Consider the following 17992-nt stretch of genomic DNA (forward strand, 5'->3'; position numbering starts at 1 on the left):
GTGTATCTTAAAATAAAATGAATAAAGTACGTAATACAAAAATTATCTTTAACATGTAAACTTTTTATATCAAACATAATCAATATACTTAAAGCAAATTCACAAAAGTATTATCTAACATGATCTTAAAAAAACAAAACATAAACTTAACCTATTTTCTCATAATTAGATTTTAAAGTCAATCATGTTTCCTTTTTAACACATCTCTATAAAGCCGATGCAAATGATGGTGCGATTTTTCAGCTTCTCCAAACCCTAATTTCCGAATTTCAATCGCATGATCTCTATGGTAATCTCTGCATCTGCTGAATTTTCTCTAATTTCAAGTTATATTTCTATACAGCTGAAACCCTAGTGTTGTTTATCGTCTTTAATTTCTGAAATTCAGTTACATTACCCACATGAAATTCTGAATTTCTGTTGTTTTTATATATTGATCACGAGTTCTATAGATTGTGATGATTGATAATGTCGAATTTGAATGTGAATGATACATTGATGACTATTCCTTTAGATGTTATTAGGGATATTCTCTTACAATTGCCTGCAAAACCTTTGCTACGATTCAAGTGTGTGTGCAAATCATGGTATAATTTGATCAATGATCCTAGTTTTATTCGGCGCCATGTCGAACAATCCCTTGCTACTCAATCAAATCTCCACTTTGTTATTAGAACCCCCATGCTTCATTTGGCAGATTTTGATACTTTCGATAACCCCGTTGAGCTCGATTACCCTTTCAAGAATTCCAGTGATGGTGGTGGTGAAATCGTGGGATCGTGTAATGGTTTGTTTTGCCTTTGGAATTATGATTATGGTCTTTCCTTATTCTTGTATAACCCGACTACCCAAACCCACAAAATCCTTCCCGATTTGCCTATCATTGCTCCCTTTTCTTTTAGGCTGTCGAAGTTTGATATTGGATTTGGTTATGATAACATTTCGGAGGACTATAAATGTGTAAGGATTCTTCAGAATCATGACAAGGAAGCGGGTTCTGTTGAGAGTGAAGTCATGGTTTATAGCTTGAAGAGTGATTCGTGGAGAAGGGGTCCGGATGTTCCTTACTACTTTCATTACCACAATGGATTGGGAAATACTGCTCTGCTGAATGAAACTGTCCATTGGGTTGGTGATAATGGAGATAGAATCGCACTACCTATAGTTGCCTTCAATCTAAGGGATGAAACTTTTAGCTCAATACCATTGCCCGATTTTGATGCTCAGTGGAATGCTGGCATGTTTGTGGGAGTTCTGGATGGGTTTTTGTGTCTTTCGGTAAGCTATGTAGATAACTTTGATGTATGGGTTATGAAAGAGTACGGCGTGGCTGCATCTTGGACATGCTTGTTTAGTGTTGATAAACGCACGATTATTGAGCATCTGGAACGGCCTATCTTTTATTCACTGAACAGGAAGGAATTGTTTGTTAGGATTTGCCTGTTGAAAGTTGCCGCCATCAATTTGGAAACACTGCAAATCAGAGATGTGAAGGTTGCTGGTTTTCACAAATGTGTAGATGCCCATGTTTGTGTAGAGAACCTTCTTATGTTGAAAGATGTTGTCGTTGATGTTCCTGTTGGGGAGGAAAACCAAGGCCAAAAGAAGTCTAAGAGAAGGAAAAGAAGGAAACATAGGAGGTGAAGATGGTTCAGTCTTTTTCTCTTCATCTATTATCTTCACTTTGATGATCAATGTTGGTCTCAAGTAAAATAAAGGGAAGATAAAGCACATCATTATCTTTTATCTTTCGTGTTTGCTAGTACTATTTGTTGTGGATCTTTGCTGTTATTACACTTTGAATATAAATGCATCTTATACCTTGTTATTTGTTTCACATGTTTGATTCTTTTTATTAGCATGATCTTTATTGATGGTTATTCAGAGAGTCAGAGTTGGTGAAGTGCGTGATACCTTTATGTGCATGCTTGTCTTAATATCTTGACCAGGTTACCAGATTTACTCCTCCCCTCTCTATATATCTGTGTCATTTTCGCATTTGCTTTTCGTGATTTGGGCATATCTAATGCTAAGCAGAAAGTATACTTGAAATTACTTCCTGTAGTCTTGTTACACTTGTATCCCTACTACTTCCTCCGTTTCGTTTTAAATGCAACAAATGGGTATTATTTGTGAGATATAACTATATTCATTTGTTGCATTTAAAACGAAATGGAGGAAGTATATTGTTTCCTGGTTTGATGGTCTATTCCTACTTAATCACCCTGATGTTGTCTCTCTCTTCTCTACACTAATCTGAAGCCATTTAAGCCCAATGGAAGCTTTTGCTGTCTATACCTTTTCATCCTAGTATGCTGCTAGCTTCCGAGTGTTAATATTGAGCTTTGAGATACTTCATATCTCTTGCTTTCGATGATATCCTGCTGGCTTGTCTTGTTTGCTCCACATTGGTGGCATTTTTTTTTATTTTTCTACTTCTAGAAGCATCTAATGAAGTCTCTACGTTGGCCGCAAATGTGACCAATAATTCCTGCTTCTTATACTTCCTGAGTTCCTGGTGCTTCATAGCATTGTCATTCGCCAAGCTTTGAATTTGAGATGATAATGTCCCCCATGGGCCCATGGCCCTCTTCGAGTTCGGTAATGGTGCTGTGTGGTGACTGGTGAGCTGATTCAATGAGGGTCCGATTTAAAGGTAGATTTTTCGAAATTGATGTGAGCTCCGATTTGTTGCTTATGAAGGAGTTTGATAGGCTTTGTAAACATTGGATATAGGGATGGTTTTTTTTGGTACAACCAAGCGTTGTACTAATCTAAATAATATTGCACTATAATTGTTCGTATGAGATAAATTTCTACCTCGTTAGAAATTATTGTAATATGCAAGCAATTGAGAAATACCAGACTTTCTTTGACATACACCCTGAAGTGACCCAGCAACTGCAGTCAAGGAGACCAGCAGGCAGACTAAACTCAACAGCTGCAGCATTAACCACTTCAACGATTCTTTTTTTAAAGGTAACGAAAATAAAATTTTAGGAGACCCTCCTCGCGAGGACAAACTTTAACGAATATGGCGTGATCTTGTTTTGAGCAATGTACATCTGAATTGAGAAGTACACGTTTCGAGGCCAAAACCCAATTGATCCGATGACCCGTATTGGAATTTGAAATCTTCTTTGTGCTTAATTTGTGGCAAAAAAACTTGTGTAGTCTAGTCAAGCCAAGGATAACAGGAAAATCATGAGTAATGTGATTACACCAACCATCCATCCAAGATTTGCTTAAAAATATAAGTAACAGAAGTTAATGACAGTTCTCTTATGGGTACCTACATTAGCTTGGACCTCCTTCATGCATGTGTAGATTTGTGGAAAAAAGTAATTAGATACTTAAATTTAATGGATGGCTCATAATCCTCTCTAAAACCTAGAAGTTTTTAGTTAATTTGCTTGGTCTGTTTATATTTTAAATTAATCTTTTATTTTTAAAATTTAAGGAAATCTAGAAGTTTTGTTCGTACTTATTTTTTAACATGGTAGTTTGTAAATTGTCATGTGTTGATTATTGTTCTAGAAAGTGTCTCATTTTCATTATATGATTCTGCCCTAGCACCACTTAATTTTTCTAATTTTTTCTAATGAGAATGAGGGATAACTAAGTTGGTTAGAACTTTCCTCCGATTCTAGGAGATCATGTTTTCTAATCCCTCATTACAGACTCTCGCTTTTGCAATACTCGTTAATTGCCCTGTCCTCATTAGAGCCAAATATTCTCATTCACATCACAAACTTCTAGAATAAACTTTTATAACACATATGAGGATAATTCAGGCTGAACAATTAAATGGAAAAACATAAAGATGATTACCTCCATCGGTTCCTGCTAAAACTGGAGATGAACAAACTTGTCACTAGTACATGCTCTAAATCTAAGAACTAAACTATAACCCTAGAAGGGGGTTGGCTAGGCTAGACTAAGACTACGCTAGAAAGTAAGTTGCAAGTTGTTGTGTTTGTTGTTGTTTGCTTGATCATCTCCCTTGTATTTATACACCAATGTGATACATAACTTTCATGCATCTTTTGGAGGGAAATGATTTGAATCATCTTTGATTCAAATAATAACTGCTTTTCAGGCGCTGAAGTATGCACATTCTTGATATTCACGTAGCTCGTCCCATGATCATGTTATTCATTAACTGCCCATTTCCTTGCCTTTGCGTGACTTCCATCTCTCAAGAATTAAATCAATCTTTGACTTCTGTTGACTTTTTTCATGCACTTCGTAATATGATTTGGTCTCTATATTAAAATAAATATTAAACTTTTTGAGATTCAATACAATGTACCAATAACAAATATTTACTCATCATCTAAAAATGAAAGTAACAACCTTAAACGGGTCGCTTCTGTACAAGTGATCTATTTAAAACAATAAATTACCTCGTCTCACACACTAAAATATATTATACACCGATCTCATGTAATAATTTGTGTTTTAACTTACGTGTAAAATTTAGATAAATGGTCTTTCACAATTACAAATATAGAAATAAGGGTTTGTCTTGTAAGGGATCGTCTATTTTTAAATTAAAATTAGGCAGCAATAAGCCCAATATTAAAAAGAGAATTAGCATAATAATGACTAAGTTAATTTCTTTCGCTGACTAGTTTAATACATTTAGTGACTAAGTCTACTTTTATATTAAAATTAGACGGTCTCTTTTAATAATTTTTGTAGGAATAATTAATGTACATACTATAAAGATTACAAATATTCCTACCACACTTTTTTTATTTAGGAAAACATTCCTACCACACTTTGCTTAATTGCTTCATCGATCTACTCATTTGGCATTTGCCAAAGTTGTATAGAGCTAGCAGCCAAAATATAATACAAAATAATTACAAAAACACAACAGAAAGTTTCAAAAGGCAGATTGGAATATAGCAACTTCCTTCCGTAAATCCCTCCTTATAAACCTTTGTCCTTTCTACATGCCTAATTGCCTATGCCTCTCCTTTTAAAGTGTTCTTATTAGGCTTTTTATCAGGTCTTTTTTTGTCCCCTGATTATTCACTTTTAAAGTTCAACTATATTTAATTATTTCGAAAAAAAATTAGCGGATACCATCTTGATTTCTGATAACGAGTTTCTATCAAGTTCAATTTACATGTATTTGTTGCCAATTTACACTTTAAACATAGTTATTATTAATTTATACATATTTATAAGTAGTTTATGCATATTTCATACCAACTTATACATTTTTTTTGTGTCGATTTAGGCATATTTCATACCATTGTTTATGCATATTTCATACCATTGTTTATGCATATATATTATCAGTTTATACATATTTCATAAAAACTAATACTTCCTAGTTCCGAAATAAGTAAAATAGTTACTTATTTGACAATAAGTAGTGAAGTATGAAATATGTATAAACTTATAAGCTAATCACTAATACGTTTAAGTTGATAACAAATATAAGTTTAAGAAGTTATCATATACAATGTTTTAAATTTGTCTTAATGTATATCTTTCAAATATAAACTTTTCATAATTTTTACTAATTAATAAATAGATATTAGTTGTCAAAGTTGTGGCCTACTAAAGGCCTGTTCTCCCCAGCTTATTTTCAGTTCAGTTCAGTTCAGTTCAATTCAGTTCATTTCAGTTCAATTCAGATCAGTTCAGTTCAGACCAGTTCAGTTCAGATCAGATCAGTTCAGACCAGTTCAGTTCACTTCAGATCAGTTCAGCTCTTGACAATACTTTTACTCTCACATATCACTATTCATTTCAGTTCAGTTCAGTTCAATTCAATTCAGTTCAGTTTAGTTCAATTCAGTTCAGTTCAATTCAGTTCAGTTCAGTTCAATTCAGTTCAGATCAGTTCAGTTCAGATCAGTTCAGTTCAGTTCAGCTGTTTTATGCCGAAAAGAACAGGTCCTAAATAAGAATTAAACGTTATGATGTTTAAAGTTATTCATTGTCGATAATGAAAATCAAAGTGAATCAACTTAAAAAAAGAGGATCATCATTTATGGAAAATATTTTTTTTTAATAAAAAATCTGTTTATTATGATATTATCATTCAAAATCTACCTTATCTTATAGTATGGTATTGGCAAAGGATGAGGAGATAGCTCATGTGGTAGAGCACTCCCCTCTGATCCTTGAGGTCAGGGGTTCGATCCTTATATTGTCTTAACATTTTAGCCCTTGGGCTGATCTAATTTCCCAATAAAAAAAAAAATAAAAAAAAAAAATAGTATGGTATTGGCATGGAGTTTGCAGGAGACTGATGATCTTTTTGTACCTTTATATTGTCTACTTGTTAGAGCTCCTTTTGCCATTATCTTTTCGTCTATGGAATCACTTGTTCACATGGTGTTATCTGAAAGGCTATAAAAGAACCTGAAAACATTTCTGTTTCATCAAATCCATGCTATAGTTAAATACCATATCTGATCTGTATGCATGCTATGGCTTCTTGTGCGTGCTATAAATTAACATATTAATTGGGATTTGTGTCATTAGAATATGGTATAATCCCATATTCATTATTATGCTTTATTAGGAAAAAGAGATTTCATGATTTTGTCTCTCATTATTGCTAAATTTTGTCAAATCAACTCAGCATGGTTTAGGAATTATTATTGCTATTCTATCCGTGTCAAAATTTGGCTGGAAAAAAGATGAAGGTAATTAATTAAAAGTTAATAGATGATATGAATTATGAAGCACTTCGGACCTGTTCTCTTCGGCATAAAACAGCTGAATTGAACTGAACTGAATTGATTGGAACTGAACTGAACTGATTGAAGCTGAACTGAACTGAATTGAATTGAATTGAATTAAATTAAATTAAATTAAATGTAATAAATATATATTAATATTTAAACAATAATAAAATAAATATTAAATAATAATTATAATGATAAGTAATAATAATGAATAATAACAATAATAGTATTTTGGATATTTTTAAATGACAGTTATAAATATATAATATTAATAATCATAAATTAATAATAATAATAATAATTAATGATAATAATGATAATTAATAGTTATTATTTTATATTATTTGTATTAATATATTAATACATGATGATGATATAATAACAATAATATCTAAGAAGTAAATTAATATTACTATTTTAATAATTAGATTTAATAATATAATAATATTTAGTAATAAAAATAATGATTGGGTTTGACCGCGAAAATTACATCATAAACCGTCTTGACGCGATTTGATTGGTAGTTTATGGGCTAAAAACGTGGGTTTATTTGTGCTTTGACCTAGACCATGTTCCTCCTAATAATAAGGGCCTGTTCTCTTCGGCATAAAACAGCTGAACTGAACTGAACTGAATTGAATTGATGAACTGAACTGAATTGAATTGAAATGAACTGAACTGAACTGAATTGAACTGATCTGAACTGAACTGAAATGAATAGTGATATGTGAGAGTAAAAGTATTGTCAAGAGCTGAACTGAACTGAACTGGTCTGAACTGAACTGATCTGAACTGAATTGAACTGAATCGAAATGAACTGAACTGAACTGAACTAAACTGAAAATAAGCTGGGGAGAACAGGCCTTAATAGTAATAATAATGAGTAAAGCTATAATAAACAAAATAATATATAGAAACAAGAACAATAATAATAATTAATAATAATAATGATAAAAATAATAATAATAATATTATTAATAAGAGTAATTAGTAAAATAAATTATACCAACATAATAATAGTTATTAACAAAATGGTTATAAAAGAATGGAGCTGAATTGAACTGAGCTGAACTGAACTGAATTGATTGGAGCTTAACTGAACTGAAAATAAGCTGGGAAGAACAGGTTCTCATCCGTTCTTATTTTATTGTAATAATTGATTTTTTACGCTTGTTAATATAAATCTTTAATTATCAATATTTTTAATTACTTTTTAGTAAAAATTATAAAAATTTAATTATATAAACTATAAAGAGGAGAAATCATTACCCTCATTTTGATTAAACGTTACCTACCACCTTTTAGGGTATATGGTTATAATTATGATAACCTCAAAATGAGAATAATAATTTTCCGTTCCTCTTAGTTTCCATCATCCCTTCTACTTCATGATCACTTCAATTAAAATCCATATTCATTTTCTTCATTTTAACGTATTACTCCTAAACCAAGCCTACCCTAATAGTGGTAATGTAATGCATTATATATAGTGTGAATTTGTAAGCAAAGTCTCATTTCAGTATTATCGCTACTTTACTCTAAAACATCAATATATTCATTATTACCATTTCCTAACATATTGAATTTGATATTTATTGGTAATAAATAATAAATGAAAAAAAAAATAAGAACCTTAATTTTATAATTTTCTTGTACGAAGAGTCATAAAGAACATTGAACTATACAAAATCTAATCCCAAGTTTTAAATACCATGTTTTAAGATCGAGTTATTACTAAAACTTAAGCACGCTTACAACGAACCATCTACTGATCTACTCCCTCCATCTCATAATATAGTGGGTGCACACTGCGTGTCTAAATTGCGCAACAAGTATATAGTTGTGTCGTTCTTGTACGCCGTAAATCAAAACTTTGTGAAATAAAAGCAAGCTCGCTCTATACTACTAGTAGTATTAGGATGAGTGAATGCCATCTAACTTAGTTGGCAAAGTCATGTGAGGGTGATACTGATATCTCGTCTACATCATTACGCTTAGTCGCTCATTTACATCGAAAGAAACTATTCGGATGGAACCAACAAGGACTAAGGAGTCGTCGATGTCGGTACATTTGAGCCACGGCAAATAGCAGGGAAGCTTAAGAGGGAGCAATTCTAAGAGACAAAATGAGAATGAATCAAGAGTCTCGTGATAACTGCAATCACTGACCAGTCTCTTGACTCTGACACTCGTCATTCGTAAATTCCAATTCTACGTCTAATCCAATGCACAACTAAATCGAATTCCACAAATTATATTCTCTTCCTTTTAACTCTCATCACATTTTTCTCTATAACTTCTTACAAGTAGTACCATTTTTTTTATTTTTGCAGGCGCATGCACTACTCATTCAAATCCATGGGAAAGTTCCTTTAGAGTTTTGCAAGTTTCTGGATCAAACTATTTGCTTTCTACATCAACATTATTGTCAAATTATTCATGTTCTTTTTATTCATTTATGACTTCTATAGATTAGGGCAAATAGGGTTTAATTAGAGTTTAGCACGCGGTTAGGGTTTAGAGTTTGCTGTTAAAGTTTTGACTTTTTGTTCAAAAAATTTGACTGCTGAATTGACAACTTCTTTTTATAAATGTGTTTGGTAACAATTAACTGATTGCTAAAAGTTTATTGCCATTTAATTTGTTTGTACGAAGTGACATTTATAGACATTTTAATGCACATAGGTAGTATTATTATCATTAGACGCATAAAAGTCATTGCACATATTCTTACCTAATCCTCTAAAGAAATTTCATTTTGAGAGTTTTTATTCAAAAACTCTCTCTAAAACTATCTTTTACCAAACGCCCCTTTTGGAGTTTTTAACTAGTCAAAATTCTAAAAATGATCAAAAATTCTGTTTTTACTCCAAAACTCTAATTGTCAAACATCCCCAATATATACAAGATTTAAGAAGGGTTTGTAATATACTTCATGTATGTTGCTCACATATATTTCACAATTGGGAAAAATAAGACACACGCTATTTAACATGAAAATCATTACTTAGAAGATAATCTATCAAATTAACCAATAATATGTTTATGATTTCTTAAGAAAAGAGTAAAACATCATTGAACTTTAGTAATATGATCTCAAATAACAACCATATTTATTGAATGCGTCTATAACTCTATACTACACCCAACGTTATCTTTCACGACTTGGTCCACAACTATCAACATCTTGCTGCATGGTGCGAGCCACCAAACTTATCATTTATCAAGACTCTAGTTATGTGTTTACTCACACTTGGTTGTGCACCCATCCACACCACAATTGATGTTTATATTGCATATATAGTTTAGATCTCACATATCTCTTGAAATGTCTCCCATGCAACGAGCCTATATCCTATGTATAAGACTCAGAAGTTCTTAGTACTTCGTAACCAAAATAAGGAATTTAAATAGAAGGTAGCTAGCTTAGAAGAAGCTTAGAAGAAGAGTGAAGGTAACAAATTAAAGAGATGCATAATTATGATGGTTCAACCTATCATTTAAGTATAAAGGTCAAGTGTTGTAAGTAAAAAGAAAAGCGTATAAATGATAAAATGATCCAAAAGAGAGGGTTGGGTACTATATAGTCTTGAAAGCTTTGAAGCAAAAGTAGAACAATTTTCTCCATAATTGTCCAACATATTTCCAACTTCCCGAAATGCATTTAACTACGTACATAGGAAATATATGAAATCTTGGATATACGTACATAAGGAAAAACTAGGAGAATATCTACCTCATCCAGCACAAAACCATTTGACATATTAGAGTTGCGCATCAACTTAATAGATCAACATTTGCTATGTTGGACCAAATAAATTAGACACGCAAACCCGTTATTTTACTGGTTTCTCTTCGAATAAGATAGGGGACCAAGGTATATGTGGCTTGTGTGTGCCCTTAAACAATTAGAATGAAAGACGTGAAAATGAGAGATCAACAATTGTTAAACGGTTTATCTACGCGGTTTAATAATATATATTGATTAAAAGAAGCGTAAGAATTAATATATACATATGTGCGTGTGTGTGAAATAGATCAGAGAAAATGCTATATTTCTAATTGTGAAATAGAGATATCATTACTCACTATCTACCCATTCCCCCACATACTATAGCCACCCCCTCTTCACTCTTCACTCTTCACTCTTCACTCTTCCAAATTCAACTTCGACGGTTCTGTTATCAATCTTCAGCAGTCGTCGGGTCATTATACGCAAACTTATGCAAAGTCCAGCATGCTTGCACCTACAACCTGGGCGACACGTCTATTTTGGTGGTCGAAGCTTCTGGTGTCCATCGCAGTGTGTGTGTTTAGCTCTACAGCATGGTATTCAAAACATTATCATTGAAGGCGATAACCTTCATGCTGGTATCAATGTCCTTAAAGGCATTTGGTCCGATCCATGACAGATTGATCACATTATCAAGGATACAAAGCTTTTCCTTCAATTCAACAGTTCATTTCTTGGCAAGCACAACACAGTTTTTGTGAATCAAACTCTGCGGCAGATTGGATAGCTAATGTAGGTCAGCTATTTATATTAATTTATTTTTCCTTATTAGTCCTTGTACAACTTCTTCACTTCAATATTATCTGTTGGAGTTAAGGCTTGAAAAAGCCTTGGCTTCTTTTGTTGCTTGTCCCACATTGCTTGTGGGAGGGAATGCCTCCTTGTCTATATATTCCCTCCATCCTTCCTACTATTGAGTTGGTACTTGAGATGCTTTTGTGGTTGGATGTCATGTTTGGTTTGGCTTGCTATCACACACGCGCGCCGCCCTCCCGGACCGGGCCAACAGGGCCATGGGCCTTTGGGACTTGGGCCTTGGGGAATAAACTTAACAAACACTCTCTGTTGGGGAATTAATTGTGGTTGTCGTTGGCTGTTGTTGAAGCAGCTTTTTGGATTGGCTTTTGATTGTGGCCCACAAACTCTCTAATAAACAGCCAACAACCACAATTAATTTTGCCAAACACTTTTGCAAACAACTGGCTTAAACAACCAACTTAAAAAGCCAATACATACATCCAATGCTTCCAGCCAGTCAAACAAGCCAAGCCAAAAGCCAACAACCAACAACCGATTACCAAACAACCCCTAAATAATACCTTGAAAATCGTGCACAACAATGTAGCAAATAAAAAAAAGCAGAGAGAGTATTTTTTTTGTCTATATTTACTTCATAAGTTTTAGCAGAATTTAGGTGACGAGTAAATAGAATGACAAATATTTAAGAATTATAAGTAGGAAAATTAGATATTAATATTTTTACACTAGTGACAAGTTAAAGAGAGATTCACTTATAAAAAAATGATGCTAAGTTAATAAAAAGGAGTAGACAAATTAGAAAACATACAAATGGAATGCTAATGGAAGGACATTTTCATTCCATATAAGACACAACATAAGTGCAGGATAGCTGCCAAGATATTTTGAGCACGTCACTTTTGTCTCATATCTCTTTTCATAATTTTACATGTTTTTTAGATTATAGTACGTTCATTTCACTATAAAAAGCCAATTAATCCACACTATGAAATCACTCAATAAATCCTCCCATTTCACTTACACTTTAGAGCGAGAAAAAGGCAAAGAAATGGCATGTTGTAGCAAAATTAAGGTGCAAAAGAAGAAGGCTTTCCGTAGAAAACTCCACATTCTTCGAGATCTTATCAACTCCAACTCGGTATAATATATACACACTTTTCTCTTTTGGATGTTCCATAATATGCATAATTTTTTCTTTTAGATGTTTCATAATATATACATGTACCATTTTCTCTTTTGGATGTTAAACAATATACTCCCTCCGTGAAAACATAATCACATGGTTTAAAATGCGTCACAACTCTATCTCTCCTCAGTCACCTTTATTTGTGTGCCATATAGAAATAGTGCATGTATGTAATGTGATACGGAGGTTAAGGTAGTATATGCATGTAATGTGAGAGAATGGATATCAAAATATAAGACATTCATGCTTACGAAAATTTATTTTGACCACAAATATCTTTCAAATACAATAAATAAAAATTATAAAAATTATACCGTTGGATTTGTCTTGAAAAATACTATAATAACATTACTTTTTAAAATTCTCTATCAACATAAATTGAGAGTAATTAACGGTCAAAATTCGACCTCGAACTGCCTTATATTTTGAAATGGAGGGAGTATAAAATAAACATAGCGATAACCGAGGATAACAAATAATTTGAGCATAAATAAATGACACAAATAATTTGCTAATTTACCTTTATTATGATTCTTATGGAAAATGTCTCCAATATGCACCTACTAGATGCTAGCTAACTATTGTGTTTTTGTTTTTCCAATGAGTTTAATTTCTTAATTAAATTTTGATTCTTATTTTGTTGTATAATTATATATAAAATAATGCAGAACAAGACTAGCTCAATCATAATTGACGCCTTCCTCTACATATCTACCTTGACGCTGAAGCTAGAAGAGCTTAAAAGAGAAAGTATGAACCACATGAAGAAGCATATTCATCATCAACTTCCTTTATTGGTATGGCTAAGTTCACTTCTACTATATCACTAATTGCTTCCTCTTTTTAATTTATCTATGAAGCACGAAAATCTCTATTATTATTTAGCATTTTCAATTATGAAATGTTTCAATTCTATTAGAATTTAGAGTAGTATGTAACTATGTTTAAAAATGACTCTTATATTATTTTTCTATATATATATATTACCTGGTCAAACCAAAACGGTTAAGCCACACTAATTCCAATTATCGTACACATTCTTGTCAAATCCTAATCCTTTTGTGCTAATAATAAAAAAGACGTACATGAGGTTTTCATAATTGACACCTCAGTTGTTTTCGTATTACGTACCTTTTAGTAAGAATACACCAATTATCGGTTTATTTCTCATGATTAAGTACTAATAATTATGGAAAAACTTGAACTTTGAACAGGATGTACATGTAGAAAAGCAAGGAGAAAATGGATTCAAATTGAACGTTACAAGTGAGAAAGGAAAGGATAATCTAGTTCATATTTTAGAAGCATTTGAAGATATGGGGATTAATGTTATAAATGCTAGGGTTTCATGCAACACACATTTTGCCATGGAAGCTACACTTGAAGTTAATACACATCATGTTGATGATAATGTTGATTACAAAGTAATTGATCCAAGTGTTTTGACTCAAGTTGTACTTAAAGCTATTGAAAGAAGTGGTAGTAGTTAAGGATATAAAATGTAACGTATCTTTTGCTTGGAATTATTCACATGTAATTATGTCAGTTGCACTTTTTATGTTCACGGATTTCTCAATTCTCAGTTCACTTATTAGCTAGTTACTTAGAAAGGAATCTTCAATCTTGAGAGCTTGCTTCATGAAATGTTCATTTCATGATATATTTTTCTATCTTATCTTTAACCTAGCAATGTTTACTCCAATATCGCATGAGTTTTAGAGTTCGAATGTAATAGTTTTTACGTACCAAAGTTTTAGTGATGCGATGATTATGCACATGTTTAGGCAAAGACAAATCTAAAGCCCATCTCCTCTCTATGTTAAGCCCACTTTTAGGCTTTGAAAAATAAGATCTACATACCAAGCCCACTGCAATAGTTAATCATGATACATGGGCAGATTTAGGGATACAGTGGGTACAACTGTACCTCATCCTTGAAAAAAAGAGATAAGAAAATAGAAAGGCTAAGGGGAAGAAAATAGAAAGGCTAAGGGGAAAAAAATAATTGGAATTGAACCGAATTGAACTTAATTTGCCTAAATTCAATTTGTTGAATTAAACTGAATTGAATCTGTAAGAAGAAACTAACTGAACTGGGTTTCCATTAATTTAGTCCAAAAGAACAAGGTTTAATTGCCCTCTTAAGAATAACAAGTTAGTATCGTAAAAGTTAGATTTTGTATTGGTAAGGACACTAAGTTGTAACCTTGACATCACAAATTTGACCTAAATGTAAGTTTTTAGAGCTCCTTCAACATTATTCTAGGTCTTCATCTTAGATGGTTTGATGAATTTAATATTAATCATACTTGTATTAATCATGTTAATTTATAAACTGACTATAAAAAAATGGCCTTTAGATGTACAATTCTCGTTATCTTCTCCTCTCAACGATTGAGCATGATCTATGTAGATGGGATTGAGTGTTACAACTGTACGAAGGTGATACCTCCCTTTTATAAAATGAGTTTTGTTTCACAAGCTTGACTTTCGAGAGAAAGCAGGTATGAATAACCCCACTTTGGCTCGGTTTTGTGGGATCCTATGGGCTATTTGGCTTATTCGCAATAATCAAGTGTTCCGTCAGAATCGCGCCACTATGGAAGGTCTACAACTCAATGTGGACACTGCTATGAAGCAACATCAGCTTTTTTTGGATAAAATTATTACGGGTTTGGTCACTTCGACTACTAGGGATGCTCTCCCTCCGGGTTTTTTGATGATTGACATTGGTCAACTATCGTTGGCTCAACCTCGACCTCAACTCATCTTTTGCATAGATGGCTCGTGGGATGCTAGTAATAACAGCGGACCGTGTGCTTAGGTTGCTTCTCATTGTTCTACTCGATCTAGGCCAAAACATGCAAGGTCAAAAGGTCTTTGCGAGCTCCGCACTTCAGACAGAAATCCGCGCATGCCACCTGGCATGGCGGTATCGTGGGCCAATTCTAAATCTCTAGACCGTATTCTGATATTGACAGATTCAGCATAGTTGATTCATCTCCTTCAGTCGTCCCACATTAGGGATATCTCTGTTCTCCACCTAATCACTGAGATTCGAGCCCTGGGTACCACATTCCAGTGGTGTAGGCTCATGAAAGTAAGTAGGAAAGAGGTGAGGCCAGCTCATGACTTAACAAAACTATGTTGTCTATCCTTTTTGCATGTTGATTTGTTGTACAGTTTTGCTTCTTGTATGTTATCTCGATGTAAAAAAAAAAAATTATGTTGGTGGACTTAGATCCAAATCCTAACAAGTAAAATTATCTAAATATCTAATTTTGACAGCTTTGAATCTTTGTTACCTTTTTAGGGGTAGGGGGAGATATTATCTATTCATCTGTACACCGCAGTAGCACCATTTGACCCATTCTCCCAAACTCTTGTTATCTTCCCCAACTTTCTCAATTCTCGTCAAATCTTCTAAAAATCTTTCATTTCCCAATTTTATTTCATCCTTTAATTCTTGTCATATTTCGAGTCGGGCTTAATAAAAGAGAAAGAAAGGACGGAGTATTCATTGTAATTGAGAAAAATATTATATCTTTTTCCAGCGGGGCTTAACATCAATATTTGGCCCCTAAAAAATGTGACCCTGTGTTGTAGACCTTTATACACATATCAAAATCCAGCCCTGGCTTAACTCACACTTTTGCACTCTTTACTAGTCGATATTTGTTGATAATCAATCTTGTTAGTATAGTAGCTTTTAACAGTGTTGATGTAACTTTATGTGATTTTATAAAATATAATAAACATATTGAATTGGATCATGCAAATTAAGGCCAAATTTGGGCTGATTTGAGCTCTTGGCTTAGTTCGTATTCTCGTCTTCCAAAGTTTCATTGTTTAGGAGAGGAACTTTTTTTGGATTCATTTTCGATGTCTCTTTTTGTCCTTTTGTGAAATTTAAAGGATTTAAAAGTCTTCCTTTAAACACTTGTTATTACTAATCCCAAGAAAAATGATGGTAGTGCGACTATTGATTTCGTTATTCGAATTCACATGACCTGGTTATATGTACATGTGCTTAATTACTTTCTTAGGCCTTGAACTTTCTGTTCTTTAGATTGAGGCTTGGACGACATTTATACTAAGGCCCTCCTTTCACGACCTGTTTAAATCCTTTTATCCATTCTAAAATTCACATGACCTTTTCTCATTATTACTGTAGGGATATTATAAAGCATAAATATGTATATATCTACTTATGCACATATTATTACATTTATTTCTTTTACATGTAAATACAATCATTGAGCCTGTTAAGAGTTCATCACTATCACAAAAAGCAGTCAAATCCAAAGTGTTATGAGAACGGAGCAAAATACCTTGACCAGGACTGCCCTTGATATAACGTAGAACCCGAATAGCAGCTTCCCAATGAGGAATCTGCGGATCACTAAGAAACTGTGCCAGAGTGTGAACATCATAACTCAACTCTGGGCGAGTGACAGAAAGATAGACCAAACGCCCCACAAGGCGACGATAGGAGTCGGGATTGTCAAAAGGGACTCCTTTCACAAGAGCCAGACGGTGATTTTGCTCCATAGGGGTGTCTATAGGCTTACAGCCCAACATACCAGCTTCAGTCAGAACATCTAAAGCATATTTACGCTGCGACAAGAAAAGACCATCAGGGCTACGAGCAACTTCAATACCCAAAAAATACTTCAAAAGGCCCAAATCTTTCATATGAAAACACGAATTGAGATAACGTTTGAAGCGAGATATAACAGCAGTGGAAGAACCAGCAATAATCAAATCATCCACATATACCAAAACATGAAGAGAAACATCTCCCTGTATATAACTGAACAACGAATAATCAGCATAAGACTGAGTAAACCCATAACGCTTCAAAGCAGCAGATAACTTGGCAAACCATTGTCGGGGAGCCTGTTTCAAACCGTACAAGGACTTGCGGAGACTACAAACTTTACCAGGCGAAGAACAAGTATAACCAGGGGAAGTTTCATATAAACCTCCTCAGACAACTCACCATGAAGAAAAGCATTGTGAACGTCCATTTGATGAAGTTCCCAGTTGCAAACAGCAGCTACTGCAAGAAGAGTACGAACAGTACCCATTTTCGCCACGGGCGCGAAAGTCTCATTATAATCAATTCCAGCAACTTGCCGATTACCATGCACCACAAGACGTCCTTTAAGACGTTCAACCTCTCCAGTGGATGTATATTTAATCTTATACACCCAACCACTACTGATAGCTCGCTTACCAGGAGGTAAGTCTTCCAATGTCCAAGTACCATTACGCTCTAAAGCGTCTATTTCATCTTTCATTGCCTTACGCCAACCAGGATGAGTAACAGCCTCGCGATAAGACTGTGGTTCGGTACCTTTAGTAACAGCTGCCAGAAAACACCGATGGTTGACAGAAAATTTATCATAATCAACATAACAAGCTAGATCAAAAGGCTTACCTGAAGAACCAGACGAGGCAGGAGAAGCAGTGGAGGGAGCAGGGTCTATGTTTTGAAGAACAATAGTATTTGTCACAAAATCATGAAGCTTGACA

The 17992-nt window shown here is 33.6% G+C and overlaps 3 protein-coding genes across 3 annotated transcripts; 2 read left to right on the forward strand and 1 right to left on the reverse strand.

Moving 5' to 3' along the window:
• The first annotated feature begins 288 nt into the window (after window positions 1–288).
• On the forward strand, window positions 289–1837 carry LOC104900513 (F-box protein CPR1). Its single transcript, XM_010687936.3, has one exon. It carries the CDS (start codon window positions 469–471, stop codon window positions 1642–1644), a length of 1176 nt encoding a protein of 391 aa, XP_010686238.1. The 5' UTR covers window positions 289–468; the 3' UTR covers window positions 1645–1837.
• Window positions 1838–12246: 10409 nt separating this feature from the next.
• Window positions 12247–14129, forward strand: LOC104900514 (uncharacterized). The gene is made up of 3 exons (XM_010687937.4): window positions 12247–12406; window positions 13123–13251; window positions 13669–14129. Exons 1-3 carry the CDS (start codon window positions 12254–12256, stop codon window positions 13942–13944), a joined length of 558 nt encoding a protein of 185 aa, XP_010686239.1. The 5' UTR covers window positions 12247–12253; the 3' UTR covers window positions 13945–14129.
• Window positions 14130–16719: 2590 nt separating this feature from the next.
• Window positions 16720–17342, reverse strand: LOC130589689 (uncharacterized mitochondrial protein AtMg00810-like). The gene is made up of 3 exons (XM_057391182.1): window positions 17304–17342; window positions 16786–17257; window positions 16720–16733 (listed from the first exon to the last, which is right to left on the reverse strand). The coding sequence occupies exons 1-3, from the start codon at window positions 17340–17342 to the stop codon at window positions 16720–16722; spliced, it is 525 nt and encodes a 174-aa protein (XP_057247165.1).
• Between the last annotated feature and the right edge of the window lie 650 nt (window positions 17343–17992).

This window comes from Beta vulgaris, chromosome 8 (genome assembly GCF_026745355.1).
Source record: "Beta vulgaris subsp. vulgaris cultivar EL10 chromosome 8, EL10.2, whole genome shotgun sequence".
Classification (NCBI taxonomy): Eukaryota; Viridiplantae; Streptophyta; class Magnoliopsida; order Caryophyllales; family Amaranthaceae; genus Beta; species Beta vulgaris.

Coding starts and splice junctions, on each gene's coding strand:
- LOC104900513 (XM_010687936.3), top strand. CDS start 469: ATGTCGAATTTGAATGTGAATGATACATTGATGACTATTCCTTTAGAT.
- LOC104900514 (XM_010687937.4), top strand. CDS start 12,254: ATGAAATCACTCAATAAATCCTCCCATTTCACTTACACTTTAGAGCGA. Junction 12,407..13,122: donor ATCTTATCAACTCCAACTCG/GTATAATATATA, acceptor AAAATAATGCAG/AACAAGACTAGCTCAATCAT. Junction 13,252..13,668: donor ATCATCAACTTCCTTTATTG/GTATGGCTAAGT, acceptor AACTTTGAACAG/GATGTACATGTAGAAAAGCA.
- LOC130589689 (XM_057391182.1), bottom strand. CDS start 17,342: ATGGTTTGCCAAGTTATCTGCTGCTTTGAAGCGTTATGG. Junction 17,258..17,303: donor GCTGCTTTGAAGCGTTATGG/GTTTACTCAGTC, acceptor AGTTATATACAG/GGAGATGTTTCTCTTCATGT.